Raw genomic sequence first — 26098 nt, 5'->3', positions numbered from 1 at the left:
GATCGAGGAGTCATTTCAACTCTCAAGTCTTAATACTTAAGAAATGCATTTCATAAGGTGACATCTGCCATCCATAATGATGCCTCTGACGGATCTGTGTAAAGCAAACTGGAAACTTTCTGGAAAGGATTCACCATGCTAGATGCCATCAACAACATTTGTGATTCCTGGGAAGAAGCCAAAATATTTAAATGAACAGGAGTTTGAAGATGTTGATTCCAACCCTCATGGATGAATTTGAGAGATCCAAGACTTCGGTGGAGGAAGTCACTGCGGATGTGGTGGAAACAGCAAGAGAACTCGGATTAGAAGGGGAGCCTGGCGATGGGACTGAATTGCTGCGATCTCATGATAAAACTTTAGTGGATGAGCAGCGACTTCTTATGATGAAGAAAGGAAGAGGTTTCTCGGGATGGAGTCTACTCCAGGTGAAGATGCTGTGAAGATTGTTGAAATGAAAACAAAGGATTTAGAATGTTACATAGACTTGGTTGATAAAGCAGTAACAGGCTTTGAGAAGATTCTTTTTTATTTATTTATTTATTTATTTATTTATTTATTTATTTATTTATTTTTATTTTTAAAATTTACATCCAAGTTAGTTAGCATATAGTGCAACAACGATTTCAGGAGTAGATTCTTTAGTGCCCCTTACCCATTTAGCCCATCCCCCCTCCCACAACCCCTCCAGGAACCCTCTGTTTGTTCTCCATATTTAAGAGTCTCTTATGTTTTGTTCCCCTCCCTGTTTTTGTATTATTTTTGCTTGCCTTCCCTTGTGTTCATCTGTTCTGTGTCTTAAAGTCCTCATATGAGTGACATCATATGATATTTGTCTTTCTCTGACTAATTTCACTTAGCATAATACCCTCCAGTTCCATCCACGTAGCTACAAATGGCAAGATTTCATTCTTTTTTATTGCCATGTAATACTCCATTGTATATATATACCACATCTTTTTTTTTAATTTAATTTTTTTTAGTGTTTATTTTTGAGACAGAGAGAGACAGAGCATGAGCGGGGAAGGGGCAGAGACAGAGACACACACAGAATCCGAAGCAGGCTCCAGGCTCTGAGCTGTCAGCACAGAGCCTGATGCGGGGCTTGAACTCATGAACCTGTGAGATCAAGACCTGAGCTGAAGTCGGACACTTAACCGACTGAGCCACTCAGATACCCCTACCACATCTTTATCCATTCATCCATCAATGGACATTTGGGCTCTTTCCATACTTTGGCTATTGTTGATAGTGCTGCTATAAACATTGGGGTGCATGTGCCCCTTCGAAACAGCATACCTGTATCCCTTGGATAAATACCTAGTCATGCAATTTCTGGGTCATAGGGTAGTTCTATTTTTAATTTTTTGAGGAACCTCCATACTGTTTTCCGGAGTGGCTGCACCAGCTTCATTCCCACTAACAATGCAAAATAGATCCTCTTTCTCTGCATCCTCGCCAACATCTGTTGTTTCCTGAGTTGTTAATTTGAGTCATTCTGACAGGTGTAGGGTGGTATCTCATTGTGGTTTTGATCTGTATTTCCCTGATGATGAGTGATGTGGAGCATTTTTTCATGTGTCGGTTGGCCATCTGGATGTCTTCTTTGGAGAAGTGTCTATTCATATCTTTTGCCCATTTCTTCACTGGATTATTTGCTTTTTGGGTGTTGAGTTTGATAAGTTCTTTATAGATTTTGTATAGTAACCTTGTATCTGATACGTCCTTTGCAAATATCTTCTCCCATTCTGTCGGTTGCCTTTTAGTTTTGCTGACTGTTTCCTTCACTTTGCAGAAACTTTTTATTTTGATGAGGTCCCAATAGTTCATTTTTGCTTTTGTTTCCCTTATCTCTGGAGACATGTTGAGCAACAAGTTGCTGCAGCCAAGATCAAAGAGGTTTTTGCCTGCTTTCTCCTCAAGGGTTTTGATGGCTTCCTGTCTTACATTTAGGTCTTTCATCCATTTTGAGTTTATTTTTGTGTCTGGTGTAAGAAAGTGGTCCAGGTTCATTCTTCTGCATGTCGCTGTCCAGTTTTCCCAGCACCATTTGCTGAAGAGACTGTGTTTTTTCCATTGGATATTCTTTCCTGCTTTGTCAAAGAAGTTTGTGGGTCCATTTCTGGGTTCTCTATTCTGTCCTATTGATCTGAGTGTCTGTTCTTGTGCGGTACCATACTGTCTTGGTGATTACAAGAAGCCTGTCTTTTCTAAAAAGCAGTTCTCCTGTGGGTAAAATGCTATGAAACATCATTGCATGCTACACAGTAATCATTCACGAAAGGAAGACTCAATCAATGTAGCTAACTTCACTGTTGTCTTAGTTTTCAAAATTGCCACAGCCACACCAGCCTTCAGCAACAGCCACCCTGCTGAGTCAGCAGCCCTCGACATTGAGACGAGACGCTCCACCAGCAAAAAGATTGTGATCCACTGAAAGCTCAGTTAACGTTTTTCATCAAGAAAGTATTTTTGAATTATGGTATGCACATTTTTAAGACATACTACTATTGCACACGCAATGAACTACAGTATAGTCTACACATAATTTTTTTAAGCCTGGACATTTTAAAGTTTATTTATTTATTTATTTTGAGAGAGAGAGAGAGAGAGAGAGAGAGAGAGAGAGAGAGAGAGAATCCCAAGCAGGCTCCACACCATCGGTGCAGAGCCCAATGCAGGGATCAAACTCATGAACCATGAGATCACGACCTGAGCCAAAGTTGGATACTTAACCAACTGAGCCACACAGGTACCCCTGTAAACATAACTTTTATATGCACTGGGAAACCAAAAATTTAATTTGATTCACATTATTGCAATATTTGCTTTATTGCAATGGTCTGGAACCAAACTTGCAATATCTCCAAAGTATACCTGTATAAATCTACCATAGCAGAATCTGTATGCTATGTGGAGACATACTATATTCATGGATGGGAAGCCTCGGTGTGGTTAACATGCCAGTTCTTACCAAATCAGTCTATAAATTTAATGCAATCCAAATAAAAATCCCAGTAGTAGTTTTAGAAAAATACATACATATGGCAAGATATATGTGTAATATGTATCTGTATACAGACACACAAATAAGAATGCATATATAGAGAAAAAGACAATGATAAGGCATATGTGTTAAATGGTAACATTTGGGGAATCTGGGCAAACACTATGCACCATTCTTATAAATCTTCTGGAACTGAAATTTCAAAATAAAAAGATTTTTTAAAAGGGTTTATATTTTATCACTTTGTCATCTATGTTTTTCTTTTAGGTATTATATATTCTGTGAACATATGGTGTATTAAATATTCTATACCACCTTTTTAAAGTTTATTTATTTTGAGAGAGAGAGAGAGAGAGAGAGAGAGAGAGAGAGAGAGAGAGAGAGAGAGAAAGAGCAGGGGAGGGGCAGAGAGAGGGAGAGACAGAATCCCAAGCAGGCTCCATACCATCAACAAGGAACCTGACACAGGCTCAAACTCACAAACCCTGAGATAGTGACCTAAGCTGAGATCAAGAGTCAGATGCTTAACCAACTGAGCCACCCAGGGCCCCCTCTATACCACTTTTAAAAACTGTGTCATAGTCCATAATAGATAGATGTTAAATTTTTTTTAACATTTATTCATTTTTGAGAGACAGAGAGAGACAGAGTGTGAGTGGGGAGGGGCAGAGAGAGAGAGGGAGACACAGAATCTGAAGCTGACAGCACAGAGCCCAGTGTGGGGCTCAAACTCACGAACTGAGAGATCATGATCTGAGCCGAAGTCGGATGTTCAACTGACTGAGCCACCCAGATGCTCCAAAATTTAAAAAGATCATTCAGTTTATTTAACAAATCAGCTATTGTTAGATATCTACTTTTGCTTTTCCCTGAAAATTGTTTTTAATTTTTAATGTTTACTCATTTTTGAGAGAGACAGGGTGCAAGCTGGGGAGGGGCAGAGAGAGAGGCAGACACAGAATCTGAAGCAGGCTCCAGGCTCCGAGCTGTCAGCACAGTCCCTGATGCAGGGCTCAAGCTCACAAACTGTGAGACCATGACCTGAGCAGAAGTCAGATGCTTAACTGACTGAACCACCTAGGCGCCCCTGCTTTTCCCTGAATATAATCCTTATTCATCCTTGACCTCGTATTTTTGCGGCCTTCTGAATGTTTCAGACCCCTCCCTCCACTTCCACCCTGGGACTGAGTAAAGCCCTTGATTCCTGGGCCTGTGATGGCCATACTGGGGACAAGATGAGCCTAGACCAGGGGTCATCTATCCATTGTATGAAGCCCACAGATGGTTTTGTTTGGCCTGTATGGTGTTTTTTTTTTTTTTAAGATTTAAAAAATGTTTATTTATTTATTCTGAGAGAGAGAGAGAGAACACAAGCAGGGGAGGAGCAGAGAGAAAGGGAGAGAGAGAAGCTTGATGCAGGGCTCAATCTTATGAATCATGAGACATGACCTGAACCGAAATCAGGAGTCCATCGCTCAGCCGACTGAACACCCAGGCACCCCTGCATGGTGTTTCTAAGTGTTTGAATTTATCATCAACATTTAAAAATTAGAAGATTTCACTTGAAAATCTGGATTCTTGGGGCACCTGAGTGACTCAGGAGCATCTGAGTTTGGCTCAGGTCATGATCTCACAGTTCGTGGGTTCAAGCCCCGCATCTGGCTCTGTGCTGACAGTTCAGAGCCTGGAGCCTGCTTTGGATTCTGCATCTCCCTCTCTCTCTGTCCCTCCCCTGCTCACACCCTGTGTCTCTCGCACGCACTCAAAAATAAATAAACATTAAAAAAATTTTTTTAATTAAAAAAAGAAAAGAAAATCTGGATTCTTGACTTCTCTCAAAACATCAGATCTGGTAACAATGGGCCCACATTTTGGCATGGCTATCATGGCTGGAGTTCGGCCACTCTCTGTCAATGAGGAATAGGTTCTCTGCCAGTCCAGCTGTCTTTACCTTCTGGTCTGCTGGCTCCTGTATGCACCCAGCCACATGCAGAGCTCTAAAACACAGATCTGGAAACACCCTCACAGAACACAAGAGCTGCTCAGGACTTCTGTTAGAAGGCAGTGTAGTCTAGAGGAAGAAAGCCCTCGGCTTCAACCAGGAGGGAGAAATTTTAGTCAGCTGGGCTGATCCTGGCTCCAGTTTGCCCATTGTTAAACGATCTAGATGCGTGGTTCTTAACTAGAAGATAGGAGGAAGGATCTTAACATTAAAATAAGGTAAAGGTGCATCTAGCTTGAAAAAAATTCCCTAAATGATTCAGTGTCCTCCTCCTTGAGAATGACTAGCTCACTTTTTGAAGGTCATCTGCAAATCCAAATGATAACTATCATGGGAGGGTAAAAGCCCAGGTCCTGGATTTGAATAGCATCTCTACCATTTACTTCCTGCATGATCTTGGCCAACAAGTGACTTCACCTCTCTGAGCCTGGTGACTTTTGTTGGACCTGAGAGAGTAGGAAGTAAGACAACTGTTCCCATTTCAAATCCCACATAAATATGAGATTTAAATCAGATCACGTGTATAAAACACTTGAACTTCCCTGGCAGAAGGCAAAATGTTGGTTACTTCTACTACCTGCTTTGGAAGGCTGTTGTGAGGGTTGCATGAGATAATACGGTAAAGTGCTTAGCAAAGAGCCAGGCACACAGTCAGCGTTTAGGAAATGGTTACAATTATTATCCATAACTATTACAATTATTATCCATAAAATTATTATCCATAAAAATGCCAAAGGGATTCATTGATTTATCATTGCCAAAGACAGCAGAGAGATTTCAGAGATGGGTTGACAGGATTTGGGGAATAAAAGCAAGGCTCTTACATAGTTTGAGTCTGAAATCTGGAAACTAGGAGATAGGGAACAGGAGGCAAGGAAGGAGATGATGAATCCTGTTTTAGGTGATGGATTCCAAGACTCAAGTAGAAATTGGGATGCCTTTTGGGGGAGGCAGAGGTAAGGAAGACAGAACTATGAACTGTCAATGCAGAGAAAAAAAAGGAGGATTTGTTGTCCTCATTGTTTTCCTTTTTTGTGTGGAAATAAAAGTGCTGGGGGGGGGGGCATCTGGGTGGCTCAATCATCTTGTGGTAGGGTCCCCTCCCTAAAAGAGAAAAAAAAACAAAACAAAACTCAAGGCAACTTGGCTATGCCACATGACAACATTCCTCATGACCTTGTAACATGAGACCACTTAATCAGACTGCATGTTTGTGTGTTACCATAAATGGGAAACAGAAAACGTATAAAAAAACTATGCCACGTGGCGTTCGGGGCTGAGTTCTTTGGGTACAAACCCAACTGAACAGTGCCAACAGTTGCTTCCTGGAAAGAAAAGCCTCAGTGTCACAACTCTGTGCGAGAATCCTGCTACTAGTTGAGCATCTGACTCTTGGTTTTGGCTCAGGTCATGATCTTATGGTTTGTACCATTGAGCTCCACATAGGGCTCTGCACTGACAGTGTGGAGCCTGCTTGGGATTCCCCCTCCCCCTCTGCCCCTCCCCATATGCCCAGATGTGCTCTCTCTCTCTCTCTCTCTCTCTCAAAACAAATAAGAAAAAAAAAAAAAGTACTGGGGTCTTAAACAAGGAAGGCAGGGACCAGATCTGATTGATTTCTAATTCCCCTAGCATAGGGCTGGCATTGATCAGGAGCCACAAATTCTCTTTGTGACTTAGCGGGCGTGACTTTCCCTTGTCTGAGCCTCAGTTTCCTCACCCGTAAAATGAGGAAGAGCAAACCTACCTCTGAGGGTATTGTAAGGATTCAGAGTTTGGAACTTGCCCAGTTAAAAGGAAATGCACAAATGGTGCCTGGTGTGACAACCCACAATATACCGACCAGAATGGAAAAAAAATTCAGAGAGACAATATCAAGTGTGTGCACAAGGGATGTGAGTGTAAGTTATTGTAGCTTGACAGTGTTGACTAAAGCCAACCTCACACTTGCCCTTTGACCAGTGATTCCACTCCTTAGCATATTCCCATAAGTTTATGGAGGAAATGTACAAGAATAGTGGTAGCACCAGGATAACCCCAGGCTGGAAAATACCCAGTTTTAGGCATATCCACAGGGACCGAAAGCATACAGAAGTGAAAATGAAGAACTATTCCTATGTGCAATATGAATGTCACAAACATGATGTTAAGTAAAAAGCCAAATACACAGTACACACCGTGGGGGTTGAGACGGACAGAAGTAATCCGCACTGTTAGAACTCAGGTAAAGGATAACTTTAAGAAGGGATAGGATGGCAGAAAGAGAGCATGTGGGGGGCTCTTGGGGGTGGCTACTGTTTGGCCTCTTGATCTGAGTACTGGTTATAGGTGTGTTCACTTAGTGGAAAGTCATTGAACTGCACAGTAATGATCTGTACACTTCGCTGTATTTATATTTCAATAAAACAATTTACTTAACAAACACTGTGTGAGTGTATCCCCACTGGCCAGTGTGTATCCCCTGTCTGGGGACAGACAGATCTGAGGACTCTTGTGACCAGCAAGCAGCTTCATAGCTCTGAGCCTATTTCCTTCTCTGTAAAAGGGAACATAATGCCTGTTCAGATTCAACGAGTTGAGGCACCCAGGACTTAGGCACAGGGCCTCGCACAGGTCTGCAAGTGTCCCACGGGACGCAACTCCCGCACTGCTGCCTCATCCTCTCCAGCCCAGATGCCTGCGTCGTTTCTACCTGATTCGCTAAGGGTAATGCGGGCTTGGGGCTCCTCACCCCGCACTGGAGTAAAAAGAAACAAAGGCCAGACTTTGCGGAGGCTCGCAGTCTCCAAGCAGAATTCCCGAGGCTCACAGATAGTAACATTCCTCCAGCTCTCTCAAGGACTTCCTTTACCAAAGCTGTGTTACAATTTTGCTCGTTAGTGTCACTTTCCCTGATAGCTTTAAGCACTCCCCAAGATCTATGTGCAATTAGATCCTGAGCATATGGCCCACTGATACACAACTGAAGGGCCTCAAGACTGATGTTTTACTAGAGGGTAGTAAACAGCCTTATCTTAGCAGCAGCTAGCGCCCTGAACGCTTTACTTCCAAATTCCTTACCGACTTACTCTATCCTTAGCACCACCATCCCGCCCCAAACTATAAAGTATTTAATCAGTCATTTCTCACAAACACAAGTGCAGCTCTTCCCGTACGGGTCCTGGCACTGTGCTTTAAATAAAGCACCCTTCCCACTGAAAACGTCTCAAGAATTCTTTCTCCACCCTTTGCTCCCGGCCCACGTCACATCAACTCCCAGGGTGGATCCCAGTGAGGAGTCGCTCTGGGGGTCGGGAGGGGGGGTGGTGGAATCCTCTGGCGCAGCTCACGTTGAGACACCTAAAGGAACCCCTCTGGGGAACGCCGCCCAAAACATCTCCAGCCCTTTCACTAAATGAGATCGAGGAGACAGATTTGCGAGTTCCTTGATTGATAAAGCAATGAAGCAGCGCCGCCTACTGCCGAGAAAACCCCAGCGCAGATGCCGCCCGAAATGGTGCCACCACGCGCTACTGCGCACGCGCACCGCCCTAAACCCCTGTCCCTAGAGCGCGCGGTGCAAGCCTTGGGGGCGGAGCTCAGGACGAAATCTTCCCTTCCCTCCATCCTTTGCGGCCTATCCAGCCCGCTCTAGCGAAGTCTTAAACTACGTTTCCCAGAATCCACTGAGGTCCTAGTCTTCCGGTAGCGTCAGCGGAAGCGGTGACTAGATCTGGCTGGGCCGCACAGAGGCCGGCTTGGTCACTATGGAGGAGATAGGCATCTTGGTAGAGAAAGCTCAGGTCTGGTGGGGCCTGGCTCGCGGGGAGAGGGTGAGGCCGACCTGAGTGGGGTGCTGAGTGACTTCGGGAATTCCGGCCCGGGTCAGGGTGATTTGGGATCCTTCGGTGGAGAGCTCTGTGCTGCCCCGAGGCCTGGCTCGGTGACTGAATGATGTTAGGGGGGCAGTAAGGCGCAGAAAGCGCGGCTACAGGAATGAGTGACGTTAGAGGTTCCTTGGCACGGAATGATTTCGAGGACTAGCTAGAAGTGCTTAGTGACCGATGGCCTAGCGAAGCTGGGGCTGTGTCTGGGTGTGAGTGATAGATGGGACGCGGCCGTGGGCCGAATGATGTCTGAAGTTGGGCTGGGAGCTAACCGATGTTCGGAGGCTAAGTAAAATCTGTGGTTTGGGGCCTTCCTAGGGAACTGGATGATAAAAGAATGTTTGAAAGCATGGTGACATTAACAACCTATATTGAGCTAGCCATGTGACACTAGGAACCTGTTGAGGGGGGTTGAAGAGCATTGGGAGCTGGTAAGGAGTGGTTGTGACATTTAGGCTCTAGTTGGGAGTCTGGCGACATTGGGGGTATGTTACAAGTGGCACGTGTTAATAAAATATGTTTTCGGAGGGCTAGTTGACATAAGAGCCCTGTTAGGAGCTAGGTGACATTAGGAGCCTTTTTAGGGGGCTGAGACGTTTGCAGGGTCTGTTTAGAGGGGCTGAATGATGTCAGGAGCCGGTTAGGGGCTGAGTGGTTCATGATGAAGTGGGGAGGATGCTCTGTATTCTTTCTTCCTCCAACTTGAGTTTTCTCCTTTGTTCTAGGATGAGATCCCAGCACTGTCTGTGTCTCGGCCCCAGACTGGCCTTTCCTTCCTGGGGCCGGAGCCTGAGGACCTGGAGGACCTGTACAGCCGCTACAAGGTACATTCAATCCCAAGCCGGACCCTGCACAGGGTCCCAGCATCCCATACTCTTCCTCCACCCCACAACCTTCCACTGCCGCCTCACTTAGCAGGGCGTGGAGCCAACCCTCCACCTTTCCCCTCTCCACTCACAGAAGCTGCAGCAAGAGCTGGAGTTCCTGGAGGTGCAGGAGGAATACATCAAGGATGAGCAGAAGAACCTGAAGAAGGAATTCCTCCATGCCCAGGAGGAGGTGAAGCGAATCCAAAGCATCCCACTGGTCATTGGGCAGTTTCTGGAGGCTGTGGATCAGAATACAGCCATTGTGGGCTCCACCACAGGTGCGTGGGTGGGTGGGCAGGGGGCCTCTCATTCACTCATCTGTTCATTCAGCGTCTGTCAACTGTTTCCTGCCACGGACCGGGAATTGTGCTAGGATCTTAGAAGAGCAAACAAGGCAAGAGAGGGTAATGGTGTTTTTCAAACTCTGATATGAAGGTAGACATATATCTTACATTCTTTCTCTACACGTACGTATGCGTGTATTTTGTGTGTGTGTGTATGTGTGTGTACATACGTGTACAGTTGACTTTTGAACAACACAGGTTTGAACTGGATGGGTCTCCTAATACGTGGAGTTTTTGGGTAAATACAGTGTAGTACTATAAATGTATTTTCTTTTCCTAATGATTTGCTTAATATTTTTTTTGCTAGTTTACTTTATTGTGAGAATACAGTATATAATATGCAAAACATACCAAACACGTGTTAATTGACTGCTTATGGTATTGGTAAGGCTTCTGGTCAACAGTGGGCTATTAGTAGTTAGCTTTGTGGGGAGTCAAAAGTTATACATGGATTTTTCAGATGCACGGGGAGTCAGTGCCCTTAACCCCTGCATGGTTCAAGAGTCAACTGTTATACATATATACACTACATATATATACTACATATACGTTGAATATGCATATGTATATATACTATATATATATTATCTATGTGTATGTAATACATATATTACAGATATACTGGAAATTTCATCAAATGCTGTTTACCCTTACTATGTGCAATATACTCTGATGTTTTCCATTCTGTTCTAGCCTGCTTTTGTTTCAAACTATGTTCTGGATATGACCCTCTCAGTTGATTTCATGACCGTTACTGGGTTGGGACCTGCCATTTGAAACCATGGGTGAAGTGGGAAGAGATTGGGCTCTGGTAGGACTCGGTATACAGTAGCTGCTGTTATTAGCATGGGCTTAGGCCCTGCCCTCATGATGGTTGTTGTCTCTGTGTGTTACCCATCTCTTTCTGTTTCTGGCCTCTGCTCCTTTGGACTGAGCCATGTTCTCGTAACGGTGGGGAGAGGTGGCTGACTGGGCCTGGAATTGAACTGATGGGCTGGAGGCGAGGTGGTGAAGGGAGGGAGTCGCCCAGGATGAGGCTTGTGTGTTTGACCTGTAGGACTTGGGGGACTGTAGGGCTATTCCTGAGATGTCAACATGGGCAGAGGAGTAGGTTTGGAGGGAGACCGTGCAGGCAGTCTAGGATGTTGCAGGGAGGGGTCCAGGAGGCTGCTAGACAGCCAGGTCTGAAGGTCAGGAGAGAGACTGACACTGGACAGGGGTGTGCATCAGCACCGTAGAAGGAGAATGTGGATGGGAGAGAGGAACCCGAGGCTGGGCGAGCAGGGAGGTCTGGTGCAGAGACCTAGAAGGGTGAATCAGGCAGGGTCCAAGGGGAGGAGAGGAGATGGTTGGAGACGTTCTGGAGGCTGAATGGAAGATCATAGTGACTGATGGACAATGGAGAGAAGGGGAGAAAGATCTAGGATGAGGTTTGGGACTCTGGCCGGGGACCAAGGACTGTGGGCCTCCCTGAGACAGAGACCCAGGAAGAGCAGCACAATTTGGGAGAAGATCCTGAGAACACATTGGGACACAGTGAGTGACAGACACCCTAGGGTCATGCAGGGGGAGGCATTCCAGGAGGCCGCTGGTCACCTCGGGCTGAAGCTTGAGAGGGAGTCAGGGCTATAGAACGGCAGAGAAGTTGTCATTGTGAACGTGGGGATGGACCGGAGGAGGCCAGTGGCCAGGAGGCCCAGGCAGGGTCTGAGTGAGAGATACCGGTGGCCTGGAATGTACGACCGTGAGGGGTGGGGACACGGTTTTAAGGTTCTGGCACTTCTCATTTTCCCCTCTTCTTCCTGTCTCCCAAAGGCTCCAACTACTACGTGCGCATCCTGAGCACCATTGATCGGGAGCTGCTCAAGCCTAACGCCTCGGTGGCCCTGCACAAGCACAGCAATGCCCTGGTGGACGTGCTGCCTCCTGAGGCTGACAGCAGCATCATGATGCTCACCTCAGGTGTGGGGGAGGGGAGCCCAGGGCTGGGGGCGGGTCCTAAGGGACGCTGGGAGCCAGGCTGAGAGCCCCAGCTCTGCTCTCCCACCAGACCAGAAGCCAGATGTGATGTATGCAGACATCGGGGGCATGGACATCCAGAAGCAGGAGGTGCGGGAGGCTGTGGAGCTCCCGCTTACACACTTCGAGCTGTATAAGCAGGTGCGGAGCTGGGAGGGGCAGGGAAGGGAGAGGCCCCACTGTATTGAGCTGGTGATGGGACTCCCTGGCTCGTCCTTCTTCGCCTCTGTGTTTCAGATCGGCATCGACCCTCCCCGAGGCGTCCTCATGTATGGCCCACCTGGCTGCGGGAAGACCATGCTGGCGAAGGCTGTGGCTCATCACACGACAGGTGAGCCTCTCAGCGCTTCTCCAGAGCCTTGACCTTCTGGGCTCTTCTGACCTTGCTCCCTGCTTTCTCATCTTCCCCAGGAAGTGGCATGGTGATTAAGAACAGGGGCTGTGGGGTCAAAGCCCCCGTGTGCCTCTTACTGGCTGTGCCGTCCTGGGAGGTGACTTTATATCCTCATACCTCAGTTTCCTTATCTGTAGAAGACTCTTCACAGTGTTACTGTGAGAAATGAAATAATGCAGTGTTTTTCCTACAGTGGGTTGTGACCCATGAGTAATCGTGACTTCAGATTCATGGGTGTAACCAGCATTTCAAAAAATGAAACAAAACATCAGAGTCCATCCCACATAGTAAGAGCTCAGATTTGTGAAACTTGTAGTACACACACACACACATGCTTGTGGTTGTTTATATACGTATTTCTTTTTTTTTTTCGATGTTTATTTTTAAGAGAGAGCATGTGAGCAAGCAGGGGAGGAGCAGAGAGAGGGAGACAGGGGATCTGAAGCAGGCTCTGTGCTGATAGCATGGAGTCCGATGTGGGGCTTGAACTCAAACTGAGATCATGGTCTGAGCCGAACTTGGATGCTTAACGTACTGAGCCACCCAGGCGCCCCCCACCCCCCATGTATTTTTTATTGTAGGTTCCAGACAAAAACGTCCTAAAGTCACTATATTACTGTTTGTAAAGCCTAAAGATAGGGCTCGGCACATCTTAAAATCTTACCATGTGTGAACCAGAGGCTGGTAGAAGGCCGTAGTTAAGCAGTGTTTTCTGGGCCAGGCTGACTGGGTTTGCAATCTGGCTCCCCTACAACTGCTTATGTAAGGTAGTTTATGTAACTGCTCAATAAGTTAGCCTCTCTGTGACTCCCATTTCGTATTTGTCTGGGTTATTCAGAAGATTGAATCAATATAAAGCTTCTAGAACCATACCTGGCACGTAGAGAGTGGACAGTAAATGATAGCCATTGTCACGATCGCTCCTTTGCTCAGCAGTTCATTGGACCTCTGCTCTCCCGGGCCCGGAGCATGGATACAGTGATGAATCAGACATGTCCCGTGTGTTGGAGAATCTCCCACTATGGCTGAGGAAAGAGAAAAAGAAACACTTAGAACTCGGTCATTCGGTTAACGTTTATTGAGCGCCTGGTGCGTGCCACGCTGTGTTCTAGGTGCAGGAGATGTGGCAGCGAACGGAACAAAGCCTCCTTTCTTCATGGAGGTGATGCCTTAGTTGAGGGAAGTACTTAAACAGATACACAAGTGAATAGATTATATATCCCATGGTGCTGAATGCGTGCTGAGATGAAGCAGGACAAGGGGAGAGAGAGTAACAGGGGCTGCAGCCTTTTATGCCAGAGCTGGGGCTTGGTCAGGGAAGACTTTCTATGAGGTGACCTTTACACAAAGACCCGGAAGACCTGAGGGAGCGAATCACAGGAAGGTCCAGGGGAGGAACTGTATCAGGCTGAGGGAATATCTGGTGAGGCAGGAATAACAGGGAGGCCCCTGCAGCTGAAGCGAGTGAGGGAGGGGGCTCACAGTCGGAGGTGAGGTAGAATGGGAACAGTCTGCAGAGTAGCAAATACCCCGGAGAAGCAGGGAAGGTAGTGGGCTTGCCCTAACGGGAGGGCGCGCCGGCCCATGCTGCCCAGGCCTCTTAGGTAAGGGTTCCCAGAGGAAGCGAGGTGTAAGTGATTTGGCAGGCACACCGTTGGGAGAGGGCATCCAAGCACAGGGAATGGTATGTGCAAAGGCCTGGGACAGGAAAGCACTTTTTATTTAGCGTCATGAGTGGACCATGACCAAACTCCAGGAGGGCACGGGCCTTATACATTTGTGTGTTTCTGCATTTCCAGTGCCTGCCCAGTAACTGAACTGTGGTAGTTGCTCAGCGAATGTTTGTAGGAGGGCTGTGCTTGGCAGGTCTAGGAGGTGAGGCTGAGGAGATCAGAAAGGGTGTGAATATAGTCTTAGCACTACTCTCAGAGAGTTTACATGTTGTACTGAGAGCGGGGTGGTTTTAGACAGGCAGGGTTTGATAGAAATATATGCACGCTACATCTGTAATTTTAAAAAAATTTTTTGGGGGGCGCCTGGGTGGCTCAGTTGGTTGAGCAACCAACTTCGGCTCAGGTCATGATCTCACGGTTTGTGAGTTCGAGCCCCGCGTCAGGCTCTGTGCTGACAGCTCAGAGCCTGGAGCCTGCTTCGAATTCTGTGTCTCCCTCTCCCCCACTCATGCTGTCTCTCTCTGTCTCAGAAATAAATAAACATTAAAAATAATTTAAAAAAAATTTTTTTTAATGTTTATTTCTGAGAGAGAGGAGATACAGAACATGAGCAGGGGAGGGGCAGAGAGAGGGGGAGACACAGAATCCAAAGCAGCCTCCAGGCTCTGAGCTGTCAGCACAGAACCTGATAACAGGCTCGAACTCACAAACCGTGAGATCATGATCTGAGCCAAAGTCAGAAGCTTAACCAGCTGAGCCACTCAGGTGCCCCTAGCCAATTTTTAAGTGTATAATTCAGTGGAATTGAGAGCATTCACTGTTGTGCAGCCTCCACCAGTATCCATTTCCAGAACTTGTTCATCATCCTGAACGGAAACTCTATACCCCTGTTTCTCCACACCCCCTTGCCCCTCGAGCCCCTGGTAACCTTTGTTCTTAGTGACTATGAATTTGGCTCTCGTAGGTTATCTCATGTAAGTAGATGAATCCTACATTTGTCTTCTTAAGACTTGCTTTTTCACTTAGCCTGTTGTCTTCAGGGCTCATCATGTTGGAGCAGGTATCAAAATATCATTCATTTTTAAGGCCAAATAATATTCCATTGTATGTATATAGTGTGTTTTATTTATCTGGCCATTTATTGAGGGACATTTCTTGAGATGTTTTACATTTTGTTGTACAAAGTCTTTTGAAACCTAAGACTTCTGAGTATGTCACGGTTACAGCGTGTCTCATTTTGGACCAGGCACATTTCAGTTCCCCAACAGCCATGCATGGCCAGCATTAGAGAAGTGGTGTGATCAGGACCGCCACTTGCACGACTCCTGGTTTATGACGTAAAACACCAGGCCTGCGTCACAGACTGCGGGTCTCCCTCCCGTGTGGTGGGCAGAAGGAGGGTTCTGAGGGTTGCTCCAGGCAACACAAAGCCACGTGCATTTATTAACAAATAAGTTAAACTCTAAGAAGTCAAAAAAGGAGAGGCCCAGAACAAACCTGTCTTTAGCCACGTTGCCGCTTGATTATACCAGAATACGTGCCCAAGGTCCCTGGTTCTTTCATGATATTCAAAAGTGGGTCTTTTCCCATTCCATACGGAACTCCAAATGGAACTCTGAGCTCTTGGGGAGGCAGTACGATGCCTTAGTGTACGGACAACCTGTCTTTATTCTCTGATTTTTCCAACACTCTGGAAATCCAGATTTTTTTCTATCTTGGATTCTGTGAGTGTCTCTTGCTCTCCCCTATATGGCATATTGAAGCACAGATGCATTATTATTATTTAGAATGTCCTGGTTTTTAAATGTTGGGCCAGAAAATGACACATCTGTGGTAGGATTCATGATATGGGCTGCTAGGTTGCTATGGGGTGCAAGCAGGTGGCTGGTCCTCCCAGCGGGATCTGAGACCCAGTCCCTGGGGCACGAGAGAGTAACCTGGCCACTTGGAGTGAATGTTCACAGGAACGGCTGTCTGCAGGGAATTCTCGGTTTCAGTAAGCGGCATGGGCCCTGTGGGAGGCCCTTCCTCATCTAACCCTCGTCTTCCTGCCATCAGCTGCGTTTATCCGGGTCGTGGGCTCCGAGTTTGTACAGAAATACCTGGGCGAGGGCCCCCGCATGGTCCGGGACGTGTTCCGCCTGGCCAAGGAGAACGCACCTGCCATCATCTTCATAGATGAGATTGACGCCATTGCCACCAAGAGATTTGATGCCCAGACGGGGGGTGAGTGATGCCTAATCAGGGCCTGGGATCTTGGGCAGCCTTTTACGGGGTGCCCTGGACTGACCAAGTGGCACACTCTCCAGCTGACAGGGAGGTTCAGAGAATCCTGCTGGAGCTGCTGAATCAAATGGACGGATTTGATCAGAACGTTAACGTCAAGGTTTGGGGTTCAAGATGGGCAAGGGGAGGTGTGGTGTGGGAATCCGGGAAGAGTGGTGGCTGGCATGTAAGGGGGCAGGTATCATGACAGGAAAGAGGGTGTAGTGGGGACAGAGGTCTCAGCTGGCCTGTCCCCAATGCCAGGTGATCATGGCCACGAACAGAGCAGACACTCTGGATCCTGCCCTGCTGCGGCCAGGACGCCTTGATCGTAAAATTGAATTTCCACTCCCTGACCGCCGCCAGAAGAGATTGATTTTCTCCACTATCACCAGCAAGATGAATCTCTCTGAGGAGGTTGACTTGGAAGACTGTATCCTGCTCTAGAAGTGAGGGGATGGTCCCAGCTGGGTTGGGGACCGGATCTTCATCTCCACCTCTGCCTTCTTGTACAGGTTGGGAGACCAGGGTCCAGGGAAGGGGGTGGTGACAAAGCTCAAGGGTGACTTCTGGCTCCAGGCATTCACCCCCTCGTTCAGGGAATGGTTGCCTTAACTCACCTGTTGCAGATGTGGCCCGACCAGATAAGATTTCAGGAGCCGATATCAACTCCATCTGTCAGGAGGTGAGTGAGGGTTTCTCCCTGGATCCGGGCAGGGGGTATGTGGGGACCCTTCCTCTTTGAGAGTATTCTGCTGCAGTCCTCATGTACCTCAGTGCCTCCCCAGGGCTTGGGGCCCTGCCTCTTCTTCCACCATCACAGGGTTGGGGAGTAGATTTCTAACTCTCATTCCTCAACAGAGTGGAATGTTGGCTGTCCGTGAGAACCGCTACATTGTTCTGGCTAAGGACTTCGAGAAAGCATACAAGACAGTCATCAAGAAGGATGAACAGGAGCATGAGTTTTATAAGTGACCCCTCCCCCGCCCCACCACAGGGGCCGGAGACTTCTCTCACCTCCCCAGCCTCTGTCCTAAAACCTAGTGTTCTTTTTTCTTTACCTGGGATTGGTTTACTCAGTAAATATACAAGATTGAATCTGTTTAATTTCTTCCTAAAAGTTTAACTCTTTCGGAGAAAACTGGGCCTGGAATAGGATGTTCTGTCCCCTCCTGCTCTCCTGACAGATGAGTGGGTGAGGTACATGTCCTGGGTTACAGTTTGGGAGAGAAGCAACGAATTCAAACCAAATGACTATAGAAATTTGGGGAAAGGGGAGGGGCACCTGGGTGGCTCAGTCAGTTAAGCGTCCAACTTCAGCTCAGGTCATGATCTCACAATTCATAGGTTCGAGCCCCACATCTGGCTCTGTGCTGACAGTTGGAGCCTGCTTCAGATTCTGCATTTCCCTCTCTCTCTCGCTCCCCCTCCCCCACTCACACTGGGTCTCTCTCAAAAATAAACAAACATTGAGGCGCCTGGGTGGCTCAGTTGGTTGAGCATCCGACTTCACCTCAGGTCATGATCTCACAGTTCGTGGGTTCAAGCCCTACATCAGGCTCTGTGCTGACAGCTCAGAGCCTGAAGCCTGATTTGGATTCTGTGTCTCCCTCTCTCTGCCCCTCCTTTGCTTGTGCTCTCTTTCTCAAAAATAAACATTTAAAAATATTGGAGGAAAGGGATAGAAACTGGACCTTAGACCACAGCCCTTGGCCACAAAATAAAGCCTCTGCACACCTGCCCACCTGCATTTCCTAGAGTAGGTAGTCATTTGAGTCTTTGATGATTCCTGCCTTCCTCACACTCGGAGTATCAAGAACAGGGAAACAGCCCTGCAGAGTCCCCAAGAGCAGGGATGACGGTTGATGGGAGGAGGTTGGATGGCTGGGTTTTGTGAGTCTCTCTGGCCCTACTCCATACGGTCTTACTGGAGCACAAATGTGTTTGGTTGGACCAACTCCGTCTCTTGAGGTCTCTCTTTGAACACCTCTCCCTCTGGACAGCCCTCTCTGGTGCCCCAAGCTGGGAGGGAACCCTTCTGCACCCCACTGGCGCCAGGCCCGTGCTCTGCTTGATCACAGTTCAAGTCCCAGAGCTTACGCATGGTAGACGTTCACTTAGTATTTCTTGAACAAATACAGGATGTCAGTATCTATTTGGAAGTGAGATAGGAAGAAGGAAAAATGGTAGTCACAGGTCCTTGAAGAGACGGAGGGTGATTCCTCTGTAGACGACCACTGCAGGTTGAGTAGGGAAGTTAACTTCTCCTCCCCGGGACCTCACTAAAATAAGAGGTGATAAGAGAGTAGGATGTACATTCACAAGATCAGGAGGAGAGAGGATCTGGCAGCAACACGGTTTCGGAAAGAGGCAGATAGCTGCTCGTTAACGTAGCAGACGTGAAGCGGAACCCAGAAACAGATGCCCGCTTCAGAAGTCACAGGTGCCACGTTCTGAAGGTGAGGGCTGGAAAACAGGCACTACCTGAAAGGCTACAGAAATCCAAACTCCTACACCAAGTGCACCTAGACCCTGGAGCTGTAAATGAACGAGCTGTTTTTCCAGGCCCCGTGACCCTCCTGCAGCCTGGCTGGAGGTTTATTCCAGGAAAGGCTGGACTGCGGGTCCCCAGACTGGCAGGCCTGGAGCTCGGATGAGAGGGGGGCTGCTGTGTGGAAGACAGGATTCAGGGAGAGCCCCGGGCAGGCAGCTGAAGGATTTCTGCTGAGGAAACCGGGCAGCATGGGAGAAAAGAGAGAATGGGTTAAGACACCATAAGTCCTCATCTTTCATGCTCGGTAGCAGCTAATACCTAAAACTAATGATTTTACAAAAGCATAGAATTTAGAAATATGGAAGTAAATTTCAAAAGACAAGAGGATGGGAAGCGGCTGACTCCTGGAAGTAGGGAAATACGGGGTGAGGGTGCCATGGGCACGCTTTATACACACTTTATACAATATTTAACCTTTTAAATTAGGTACTTAAAAACCGACAGGGGGGGCCTAGGTGGCTCAGTCAGTTGAGCGTCCAACTTTGGCTCAGGTCATGATCTCCCGGCTCATGAGTTTGAGCCCTGCATCAGGCTCTCTGTTGTCAGCACAGAGCCTGATTTGCATCCTCTGCCTTCCTCTCTGCCTCTCCCCCACTGGCACGCCTGCACACTCTCAAAAAAATTAAAACACTGAAATTTAAAAAAACCAAGGGAAAAAAAATGGGGATTGTACAAGGCAGGAAATAACTTGGAAGCGAGAAGGTAAGGGAGGGAAATCGCAGAAGTGACAGAACGCACCCAAAACATCAGTGATAAAGGGCAAAGAAATTGGAAACAACAAAGCCAAGTGCCCCAGAAATGACAGCAAAGAAAATAACGGGGCAGGGCCGGGGGGGGGGGGGGGGGGGTGCGGTGGAGGGGATACTGCCACAATCTGAACGGAGTACCCTTCTTGGGAGTCACAATTGCGGGTTCCTGCTTCCATCCCATCGGGTGGTGGTGCGACTCGAAGCATCTGCCTTAAGTTCTGTCACTCGTGGTCCTCATCAGTTAAATGGGCATAACACCCAAGACCGAGGGACGGTGAGAGGAGCATGTGAAATCATGCACATCATGTGGACAGCATAAAGCGCTAGCAGGGCGAGACAGAAAACCCAAATCCTTCATGAAAGCTTCTCCTCTTGCAAGATAGTCTCTCCCTGAGTCCACGTGACAGACTGTGCCCTCAACAGGCCTGCAGTCTGGAGGTTTGTCTTATTTTGCTGCTGTTGAGAACTGTTCGCTCAACACCCCAACACTGCCATCTGGCGGGAGTGACCGGGATTTCAGGGATGATGCAGATTCAGTCCCTGTGGTCAAAGACCTGGCAGTGCAGAAGGGAGGCCCATTAGGTAAATTCCAAAGTTACATATATATTTTAACCTTTACTCAGTTTTCGAGAGACAGAGAGAGGCAGAGCATGAGTGGGGATGGGCAGAGAGAGAGGGAGACACAGAATCCGAAGCAGCCTCCAGGCTCTGAGTGCTCAGCACAGAGCCCGATGTGGGGCTCGAACTCACGAACCACGAGATCCTGACCTGAGCTGAAGTCAGACGCCCAACTGACTGAGCCACCCAGGCGCCCCCCACCCCCAAGTTATATTTTAATAAAGGGGTCTACTTTTTCTGCTTTGAGGAAGTTGGCATTTCCTTGTGGCTTTTGAAAAATTAGGAATCTGGAAGATGATCAGGATAGGTTTGCTAATGTTCTCATTTTTACATTTCCCTGACCGCCCATCCAACTTCAAGTTCCTGGAGTATCTTTGAGAAGATGTGGAGATCCCAGAAAGTGAAGACCATGTTTCTTTTTCATCCATATGATGCTTTTACAGGGCCTTTCTCCATTTCCTTCAGGTGAAATGACCCCAAATGACTAGTGAAGAGTGACCTTGGTTACCCCCATTCCTCGAGGGGTCCGAGGCCTGCTGACCACAGTTCCGCATTTCAAAATTACTTTCTGCATTTTGAAAGGGAGCATAAGCCAAGACCACTGAGAGTAAAAGCCGCCACAATAATGCCATGATTAACTGCATTTATTGCCTGTGCTGTCCAGCCAGAGACCCCTAGGAACACACCCGTAGTCGAAAATTCTGGGTTTAGCACTCATTATGAGGGAGAACACACACCATGGGGAGCTGTGCGGCGTCTTAGAAAGAGGGTGACAGAAAAGACACACCTTGGGGAGGGCTTCAGGAAGCGGGGCTTCGCTCTGGATTTGAGGCTATCAGGATACAAGAGGAATTTTATTAGGGTGGGACATTAGCTGCAGTGAAGGCAGACCAGGGTGAGGCTGAAGCTGTACTGGGTGAGAAGTAGCGGCCACTCCCATTAGCTGGGAGAGGGGGTATTTGGTCTGTTTTGTGACCTGGTTTGTCTGAGCTTAGACAAAATGATGAAGTGGCCTTGTTCCATCTCTCGTTATGGTCTCAGAGTGACCTTGATGTTGGTGTTCTAGGAGATTGCTTATGTGCACCAGGAGAATAATGTGGCCTAACTGTGAGCGCCGGGACAGCTTTATGCCACCGAGGCCTACCTGTAGTTGTCAGATGGTTCCTGGACACCAGCAGCTGCTTTTTCCATGCTCAGTTACATGCTACTGGGTCAAGAGGGGAAAAGGCTGGTTTGCTGACCAGCCTGGGTGTTCTTCCATCTTAGAAGTGGTTTTTTGTTTTTTATTTTTTAGGCGGGGGGGGGGGGGGTTGTGGCAGAAGGAGAGAGAGAATTTCAAGCAGGATCATGCTCACTGTGGAGCCCAACACGGGGCTCGATCCCATGACCCTGGCATCATGACCTGAGCTGAAATCAAGAGTCAGATGCTTGAGCCACCTAGGCACCCTAGAGTGTTTAAAGCAAGTGTTTTCCTGCACATATATCTTTTCTGTGTTCCACTTTGCAAAGACTGGGAGAAGAAAAAAATGTCACTACATGTAAATAGTTTTGTTTGTTTTTAATTGTAAAAAAATAACACAGGAGCGCCTGGGTGGCTCAGTGGGTTGATTGTCCAACTTCACCTCAGGTCATGATCTACAATTCATGGGTTTGAGCCCCACATCGGGCTCTGTGCTGACAGCTCAGAGCCTGGTGCCTGCTTCGGATTCTGTGTCTCCCTCTCTCTCTGCCCCTCCCCTGCTCATGCTCTGTCTCTGTTTCTCAAGAATAAACATTTTTTAAAAGTTAAAAAAAACACAAAAAGTACCCACAATATAAACAATATAAATACAGAACGTAACAACTTCTAAATAGAACACGTGTGTAAACATTGTCCAGATTCGGGGGGGGGGGGTGTTTCCACTGAAAAAGAAATTCCCACACCCACAGGCGGTGATGGCGGATTGCGTCCCCTGCAGTTACCGCAAAGGCGCGTGCGCTCTGGCTGAAAACAGCAACACTTTGGACACCTGTCCATCATTTCCAACCTGTCTACAGGTCACGCGGATTCCTTGGTAACGTTTCCTTTGGGTGCTCCCCAGGGTTGGTAAACATATCTCAGATGAGATGACCGGGCAGTTACTGCTAAGGAGTTACAGATGGCTCTCGATTGTCACAGAGTACCAATGCAGCAGCGTGACACATGTCACCACAGTGTGCACAAACCAGAAGCCACGTGCTGATGGCATGGATCACAGCGTGGCCAACCCAGATTATGCAAACGCTGTCTTCCATGGCTGCCACAGAGCAAGAGGAGGAGGATGAAGAAGCCAGAAGTTGGTGCTTAACATCCTGATGGACCGCATCATTTTTCTGAGTCACGCTCACAAATCATCCCTAAACATTACTTGGATATTTTGCCTTATCTTTAGGATCTTAAGGTGTATATACTGTCTGATGTGATAGGACAGGAGGCCCAAGCAGAGTCGCTCGGCATGCCAACTCCTACTCGAGCAGTGACATTATCAGGCCAGGCAGACGCTGGGACTCAGGGCGCTTGCAAGGAACAGCAGAGTGGAACAGCCCCAGAAGTGAGCCTGGCCACCGGAGCCTGCTTCTATGTTTTCTACCTACCCATATAGAAAACTGTTAAGTTCATACTATTACGTCTAGTTAACCTAACGTCACAAGGTCCCTTCTCATTTTCTCCCTTTCCAGACCTGTTACTCCCTGCTGGGACGGGGAGAGAAACTCGGCTCCAGTGCCTCTTAATGTGTTTACTCGCTTGACAGGCCCCCTGTGTGTAACAAACTCCCATCGCTGCTCCGGCCCCCTCCCTCCTGCAGATGCTTTCCTCGCCCAACTTGGATTGGGTTCTGACACTCAGCACCTCCTACCTGGCCCGCACGAGTGTGCCCAACTCCATTTGGGCCCTGACACCCAAAGCCAGGCAGTACTCGTATCCAGATGCCCTCTTCACCCTGCTTGGGCTTTGAAATCTCATACCCATAGTCCTCCTGTGTGGACCCCGCCTTACCCTGATCAGGTTGACACCCCATGCTGGTCCATTCCACCAACTGAACTGCCCCCTAGTAAGTTCTGTCGCCCTGCACCAGGCCACCCCCTGTGTGAACACCCTCCTCACCCTGCTCGGGCTATAGATATAAGGTTGTGAAAATAACCTTAAAAATCTAAAAAAAGTAGGGGCACCAGGGTAGCTCAGTCAGTTAAGCATCCGACTTCGGCTCAGGTCATGATCTCGTAGTTTGTGAGTTCAAGACCCACGTCAGGCTGTGTGCTGACAGCCCAGAGCCTGGAGCCTGCTTCAGATTCTGTGTCTCCCTCTCTCTCTGCCCCTCCCCCGCTCGTGCTCTGCCTCCCTTTCAAAAATAAATAAGCATTTTAAAAAATCTTTAAAAAAAGTATAATCTTGAAGAGCTACTTTATTTGATAAACTGCCATAATAATTATCCTTAGTTGGTTTATCAAATAAAACCTTAAAAGGTATAAACACCTAGCAGGTATCAAATAGAGAGGCTCACTGGCACTTTCCTCAGAGGTATAAGAAACTTCTGCTTAGGTAGAACAACCTTTTCTAAATAGGAGTTGGAGTGTCTCTGTGACCTGTGTTCCACTAGCACAATTTCTATTCTGCAGAAACAAACATACACATCACATATATGTACAGGTGCAAAGACAAGTTTTGCTAAAATATACCTCCCCAAAATATGATGCTGGGGCTATTTTAATTTTCTTCTTTGTAATTCCCTCATGCATATAACTGATTAACTGCAAAAAGTGAGTATTAATCCCACAATCTTAAGTATATAATAGATCTATATCCAATTAAAAAGAATTTTTAAGTCTTAGAAGCAAACAGTTTTGACATATGTGGGAATAGAAATCAGTGGGACCGTTATAAAGAGCCTACCAGTTCTTGAACATTCTTCTTCAATATGAGATCTTTATATTGCCAAGATTCTTCTTTAAGTGGACATACATCAGGTGAAAAGCATCTGCAGACTAAATAATAAAATTTGGTCAAAGCTGACAAAGCAGCGTTTGATTCTCCCTCTACTTCTCCACCGAGTAACCAACAGAAATATCGCTTTGGATATAATCCTTGTAAAATGTCTCAATCCCAAATATTAGTAAGTGAAATTTATATGAAATTTAAAATTGGAGTATTACTGTTCATCACTGAATATTACTTCACTCATATGTACTTTTTGTTGTCTTATGACAAATCTTTGTCAATATAAATCTCAATCCATTGATTCGTTGGGGAAATCCCTGCCTCTTATGACACAGATTTCCACGCTAAGCCCTCCAATTACATTCCTGCTCCCAAAAGCCTTAAAAAAGCAGATGACCATGTCATTTCTCACTCACGCCAGTCAAACCGCTTCTGATATTGCCTTTTTTTTTTTTTTTTTTAACACTTTTTTATTTTGGAGACAGAGAGAGACAGAGCATGAACGGGGGAGGGTCAGAAAGAGAGGGAGACACAGAATCCGAAACAGGCTCCAGGCTCTGAGCTGTCAGCACAGAGCCTGATGCGGGGCTTGAACTCACGGACTGCGAGATCATGACCTGAGCTGAAGTCGGACGCTTAACCGACTGAGCCACCCAGGCGCCCCTTGCCTTACTTTTTAAACTGAGGTTTTGGAGATGGAAGATGATTCCATCTAAACATTACTCTCAGTAAAACAAAGCTTTAACTAGACCGCGGAGTGGGCATTTCTTACTATTACAAAAAGTGAATGCTGAGGAATGATACGAAAGATGAGGAGAGGGGTATCTGGCAGAGGGACAGTGAGGAGAGGGACTCATGGGCAAGGCCCGTCTTTCACTGGGAAGGCGGGCCTAGGATGAGCCGTCGGGCAATTTGGGAAAAGAAAAGCAAACGTTACTAAAAACAAAAGCGTGTTTGTTTATAAACAAAGAGGAAACAAACTCACCTGAGCTGGACTTTCGGATGTACAACCACTTTTCCTCCTTCGTTTGGAGAATGGCAGGGCTGGGGAAGAAGGAAACCTTGAGACGCCAGGCCTTTGTTAGAGTCGTGCAGACTAAGAAAATCCCCCTGCAGGGCCACATCTGCCCTGACGTCACCCACACAACCACATGTGAGAGGGCGGCTGCAGGTATGGGAACGCTGTGGTTCGGGAAAATGTAGCTGCACCCACAGCGCCTCCAAGTAGGGGCTCTCCCATCGTTTCTTGCACGGAGTTCGTCCCAGGCACACTTCTAGCTCTAAAAGTCCCACCCCAAGACCAGTCCTCTGCCTTCCTGCTCGGAACCTTCATCCCAGGGCTGTTTGTCCTCTTGGGGAAACGTGCCCACAGTGCTCTGTGCAGACACTCGGGGCTGCGGGGCAAGCAGCAGGGACGTGGGGCAGTAACACACACCACACAGCCGGCGTTGCCGCGCGCGCGCGCGCACACACACACACACACACACACACACACATACACACACACTGCCGGTCACAATGGGTTTCGTAGCCCCCTCCTCCGGTCCTCACGCGCGCACGGGTGTGAGGCTCTGGACTCCACGCGCCATGGGCTCCTCACTAGGCGGCAGCTCCACGCCACGAGTCCGCCCCCCAGCCTCACCTAGAGCCGACTCCTTCCCGGACTGCCACCAACTCACCGCGGGGGCGGAACCACCGACGGCGCACCATCCCAGTCCCGGGAGCCTCCGCGACCACCGCCCCGGGGCTTCGGGACACACCTTCCCGCGGCCAGAGCGCCGGG

General features: G+C 47.7%; 1 protein-coding gene and 1 long non-coding RNA gene across 2 annotated transcripts; one reads left to right on the top strand and one right to left on the bottom strand.

Annotated features, from left to right (window-relative positions):
- Positions 1 to 8685: 8685 nt before the first annotated feature.
- On the top strand, positions 8686 to 17546 carry PSMC4 (proteasome 26S subunit, ATPase 4). Its single transcript, XM_042919798.1, has 11 exons — positions 8686 to 8791; positions 9601 to 9699; positions 9836 to 10022; positions 11904 to 12050; positions 12139 to 12248; positions 12345 to 12438; positions 16233 to 16400; positions 16484 to 16560; positions 16704 to 16872; positions 17069 to 17124; positions 17301 to 17546. Exons 1-11 carry the CDS (start codon positions 8756 to 8758, stop codon positions 17412 to 17414), a joined length of 1257 nt encoding a protein of 418 aa, XP_042775732.1. The 5' UTR covers positions 8686 to 8755; the 3' UTR covers positions 17415 to 17546.
- LOC122208589 lies at positions 13288 to 26069 on the bottom strand. The gene is made up of 4 exons (XR_006197294.1): positions 25995 to 26069; positions 25301 to 25359; positions 24271 to 24362; positions 13288 to 13526 (listed from the first exon to the last, which is right to left on the bottom strand). It is a non-coding gene; the product is annotated as an uncharacterized LOC122208589 (long non-coding RNA).
- Positions 26070 to 26098: the final 29 nt, after the last annotated feature.

This window comes from Panthera leo, chromosome E2 (assembly GCF_018350215.1).
Source record: "Panthera leo isolate Ple1 chromosome E2, P.leo_Ple1_pat1.1, whole genome shotgun sequence".
NCBI lineage: Eukaryota > Metazoa > Chordata > Mammalia > Carnivora > Felidae > Panthera > Panthera leo.
The sequence above is the reverse complement of the archived record's forward strand: the minus strand, read 5'-3'. Positions and strand labels throughout refer to the sequence as shown.

What these genes read in the sequence shown, in the direction of transcription:
- PSMC4 (XM_042919798.1), top strand. Translation starts at nt 8,756, where the DNA reads ATGGAGGAGATAGGCATCTTGGTAGAGAAAGCTCAG. An exon ending in ACTTCGAGCTGTATAAGCAG is followed by an intron (nt 12,249 to 12,344) that starts GTGCGGAGCTGG and finishes TCTGTGTTTCAG; the next exon opens with ATCGGCATCGACCCTCCCCG. An exon ending in TGTGGCTCATCACACGACAG is followed by an intron (nt 12,439 to 16,232) that starts GTGAGCCTCTCA and finishes TCCTGCCATCAG; the next exon opens with CTGCGTTTATCCGGGTCGTG.